Source organism: Humulus lupulus, chromosome 1, assembly GCF_963169125.1.
Source record: "Humulus lupulus chromosome 1, drHumLupu1.1, whole genome shotgun sequence".
Lineage (NCBI taxonomy): Eukaryota > Viridiplantae > Streptophyta > Magnoliopsida > Rosales > Cannabaceae > Humulus > Humulus lupulus.
Window position 1 is genome coordinate 49366774 of NC_084793.1, and position 4721 is coordinate 49371494.

At 32.2% G+C, this 4721-nt stretch overlaps 1 protein-coding gene across 6 annotated transcripts; it reads left to right on the forward strand.

Annotated features, from left to right (window-relative positions):
- Positions 1–318: 318 nt before the first annotated feature.
- Positions 319–4288, forward strand: LOC133792110 (inorganic pyrophosphatase TTM1-like). 6 transcript variants are annotated; one of them, XR_009874228.1, is made up of 8 exons: positions 319–487; positions 1086–1220; positions 1398–1466; positions 2280–2335; positions 2451–2610; positions 3100–3267; positions 3746–3826; positions 4055–4066. XR_009874228.1 is itself a non-coding variant. In XM_062230034.1 (7 exons), exons 1-7 carry the CDS (start codon positions 449–451, stop codon positions 4171–4173), a joined length of 663 nt encoding a protein of 220 aa, XP_062086018.1. In that variant the 5' UTR covers positions 319–448; the 3' UTR covers positions 4174–4288. The 6 variants fall into 6 exon arrangements, 1 of the variants encoding a protein (XP_062086018.1); XR_009874226.1 differs by having other exon boundaries at positions 2451–3267; XR_009874227.1 differs by lacking the exon at positions 4055–4066 and having other exon boundaries at positions 3742–3878.
- The last annotated feature ends 433 nt before the right edge of the window (positions 4289–4721 follow it).

Below are 4721 nucleotides of genomic sequence, written 5' to 3' on the forward strand. Positions count from 1 at the left end.
TTATCAAACATATTTATTATTTTTTGTTTTTAAAAACAATAAACAAAAATAGTTACCAAATATATTTTTATTATTTAAAAATAAAAAAACAAAAATAAAAATAATATTTCCATTTTTAAGTTCAAAAAATTCAAAAACATTTTCTTACCAAACACAATCGATACTTTTTAAAATTTATAGTATTAATTTTATTTTTTTATTTTAAAACTAATAAAAACTATTTTTTAAATAACTGATTATTTTGTATCTTCTTTATTTTTTTTTTAAAGAATGACTTAGGTTAAAAAATTGCCCCAATAATCATGGCCAACCCTTACATTTCTGGTGCAAAGAGGAGTCGCACAACCAGCCACACAAAGGTTCTCTCGGCACCTTCTCCATCTCCGGCGACGTGAACTATTTTCGGTGCCGACTGCGTCATTTCTGGCGGCACCAAGCGTAGAGGACAATGACAGCGTTTGTATCCTCCATTTTCAGAGGCACCAAGGTATTTCTCCCTCAAATTTTTCCATTTATTTGATAGTTTGAAAAGGGATTTTGTACCTTTGTGTACTTTTGTGTTGTATGTTCATAGAAACACAAGTTTAACATTTTCCATACCTCATATTGATCTATTTATTAAGAGGCATCTTGTAGTTCTTGATCTTTGTTTTGATTGGATCACTGAAAGTATATTGTACCTCATGTTATTAAGAAGCTTATCATTAAGTTTAGGCCTTATACATTTAATGAAAGGAATATTTGGGACATTTGAAAGTCAATCACGTACATATATAATTTGGAATTTTAGTCATTATGGTCATGAGTAAATGTCTCAAAAGAAAGAAATTTTAGACAATCTACTTTGGAGGTTTTGCATTAAAGATTCCTTTTATGGTCTATTGAACCTTTCGATATTTGTTCTGGATTTAAGCTTTCGTTATAGGGATGAAAGAGAACTACAAATTTCAGTTTTGAACATATAAGTATATCGTATGGCTCATTTAATTATTTTGAGGTAATTAGTGATATATATATTATAATACATAAGCTTTTTGGTTGAAAATGAAAGACTGATACAGCCGTATGTAAATCTCTTATATCAGGTCGGCAGTGTTCATTTTAGTCTCCTGTCCAAAGTTAAGTATGACATTGGTGATTCTTGTTCGCTGGATTACCTTATTGATAGCATTTTCCCTCTATTCAGAAAGCATATTGAGCCAGACCTTCCTCATGCACAGGTTAATGTTTTTCTGCTCTTTTTCTTGACTTTAGTAAAGCTGGGGTGGGGCCACAGATGATGTCTCCTCTTTTCTATTGCCCTTACCATCTTATGTATCATGTTATCTCCCTGGTCCAATTTTCTTCCGTCTTTACCACAGTTGAGTGTGTTTTTTTTTTCTTCTTTTTTGTTGCAGATTAGAATTAACAACAGCTTTGTTTCATCATTTTGCGAGGTAATCTATAAACTAAAATGCAAAACTGAGGTATGTACTGTTCTGTTAGGATAGTTTCAATTGATGTTGGACTTATTTATATACATAGAACTTGGACCATCCTCATTTATGTTGTTCTTATGGTTGTATATTCCATGTAGTTTAGAGACAAGACTTATGTATTGTACTTAAATTTGATTTTTTTTCCTATAAAATAATCCAATCGTTCTGTTAGGCCATTTTCAATGGATTCTGGACTTTTTTTATATGCATAGAACTTGGACTTTCCTTATTTACGTTGTTCTTGTCACTTTGTAATTTCAAGTAGTTTGGAGATAGGAAATGTGCATTGTTCTCTAGGACATAAGGTTATGTGAGTTTTATCTTAAAAGTAATACAACTTTTGCTTTATTGAAGCATGTATAAATGACATGTTGAAAGGAAGAAGAGGAGAATAAGGCATATGTCAGGAAATCCCTCACTATCTATGAAGACATTATACTGTGATTAATATATCTAATTGGCCAAGAAACTGTGGCTATAATCTTTAATAATGTAGATGTGTTATATTTGTGGAGAGATATACTACGATACTAGGATTACATGGTTGTGTTTATGTGCATGCTTCCTTCTTTCTTACATTATTAAGCCTGCCTAAACAACTTCTTATGTTAAATTTCTTTTCTGATTTGTACTAATTTTTTCTTCTTTTAATTATCAATTTTTACAGTTGACGATTTTATTATTATTAGTATATTTTTTGTGGGGTAGTATTATTATTTCTAAATAGGCATGTGTGTGTATCATTCCTGATTAATTTAATTTTTTAATATTATTATTATTATTTTTACACTTTTGATACAGTCTCGAGGTGGACAATCTGCATATTTTCTTCAAGAATATGAATTAGAAACAGATAAGTGAGTGTTGCAGGCTATTTATTTTCCTAACCCTGACTAGTTTTTTCAACGATATTGAAAGAAAGAAACTGTAATTACCTTTTGATTTAATTTTTTTTTCCTTTTTTGTTATCAGTTTTATTGAGATGTACCTTAGACCTCCTTCAGCCAGTGAAGAAGCACTGACAAATGATTGGATAAAAGTGCGTCAATCTGGTATTAGATATTATCTATCTCTTGGTGATCAAAGGATTGTTGACAAGAATTTCATCATCAGGCCAAAAGTTGAGTTTGAGGTAAGGCATATCTTCTTAGTGATTACTAACAAAATTTTCACATTGATAGGCGAAATTATTTCAATAAGCCATGATTTTCAAGCATGTGAATAGTAAAAAGACCCAAGCTTGTCAGGCCTTACATTTCCTGTTATATATTGCTTTCTGAGTTGGAAATTCCTTTATCCTTGCTATATCCATGCAACAAAAAGACCTTAGTAATTTGACTAGATTTGATAAATTTTTGTTTGTGTTTCTGGATTAGAGCCAAATCCCAGCAGCAGAGCCTTCATTAATTGTTTTAAAAAGAGATGATTATTTTGTGCACCCCTATTATTATGAAGCATGCGTTCCTTCCTTTTACTTTTGGTTTTGTTTTGCACTTGAAGATAATTCCTGCTTAAAACTCATGTGAAAGCTCTTGTGCTTGGGTCATTTTATGTGTACATTATTTAATACATAACTACTTTATATTCTTTGCTTTCCGATTATCCTTTTAAATATCAAAAGCAGGTTGGAAGGATGACTTTAGGTGGGCTGCTTGCTTTGGGGTACAATGTAGTTGTCAGTTATAAATGAGCATCTACATCAGTGAATAATGACAATATATCTATTTCACTTGAAACAATTGATACTCTTGGTGAGACATTCATGGTGCTGAGGGGTACAAATCGAAAAGTATGAACTTAGTATTCTTTACTAAAATGTGTTTATTTTTTAACATTCTTTTGGAGAAGTTTATTAAGGGTGATAGCCATGGTTTGAACATAAGACCAACCATTTGATGAAGAGTGACTTGGCTGTCCCCTTGGGATGTAAATAAAGTCATTATGAATTGTGTGCCTATATTATTACTTTGTAGAGGTTTACTGTTGATACTATGCTGGTGTCCTTATATATTCTTTTATTAGGATATGCTGCATTAGTGTCCTGTGTTTTGAAGTTCTTTCTATTACATATGAAGTACATTTTGGGTATAGGAGAGGATTGGTGGACAACCTATTTGGTAAACACAAATGAAATCTATTTACTTTGGGATCAACCAAGTTACTAGAAGGGAACACATTACCTTTATCAATCCTTTTCAACATGACTTTATATGTAGTTGTATTTTAAACTTATTATCACCTTGATTAATCTTATTTTCTGTAGACAGTTGGAAATGAAGCATCAAAGATGGGCGTTAGTGGACCGTGGCTCACTAAATCATATCTTAAAATGAGTATGGATAGAAAAGGTTGTAAACGAGACAATGTTTTTCTAATTTATTAATGTTTATTTTACTTGTGAAATTTAAAATTATTCAAAAGCTTTTATGTGGTTTCCTTGGAGCCTTTTTTTATTAGTTTGTGTGGTTCACTCTTCTCTCTCTTGGCATTTGTTTGAAGGTAATTTAGAAAAATATAAAATAAAATATACATGTATGAGTTAAGAGTAACGATGATTGTGTTGTTGGCCTGTATAGGTGTACCTCGTCTTAATACACTTCCACTTTTGCCTAATACATCTCTGGCCACTGGCCAGCAATCAAGACAAAACGATAATTGCACCAAGGCCAATCCGGGTTACTCTGAATCTTGTTAATAAGCTTGAGGATCTATCTCAGCCATGGACTCGTTCTCCAAAAAAATAAAAAATGGAACCTGTAGTGGCAACATGGCATTTCATTTCTTCAGACCCTCCTGCAGATAGCTCAACCATCGATATGTTTCATTGACTAAGAGACTATTCTGCTTGCCAATTGATTTTTTCTGGGTATGTTTCCATCGTCATGTTTAAACTTCTCTCATGAAGCAACCATAGATCCTTCCAATTTCAGGGACACCATGAAATTTGCTCCAATGCCCGATTCATATGAATTGGATGGAGGATTGCTTTTCTGTGCAAGCAATACAAGAATGGACTGGAAGATAAGTTAGAAGCCTCTTAATCATTTTGAAATTATGACAGTGAGAACTTGAATAGAATTATTTATATAACTCTTATGTTGATAATTCAGGCTTTGTTGGAGAATAAAGGTTTCCCAGTTATAGTTGGAATTGGTCTGTTGAACTACTCCCTCCCTCCTCTTGTTGTTGATATTAAACTTGGCTGGCTTTTCTGCTAGCACTTACATATTTGATATTAAAGTA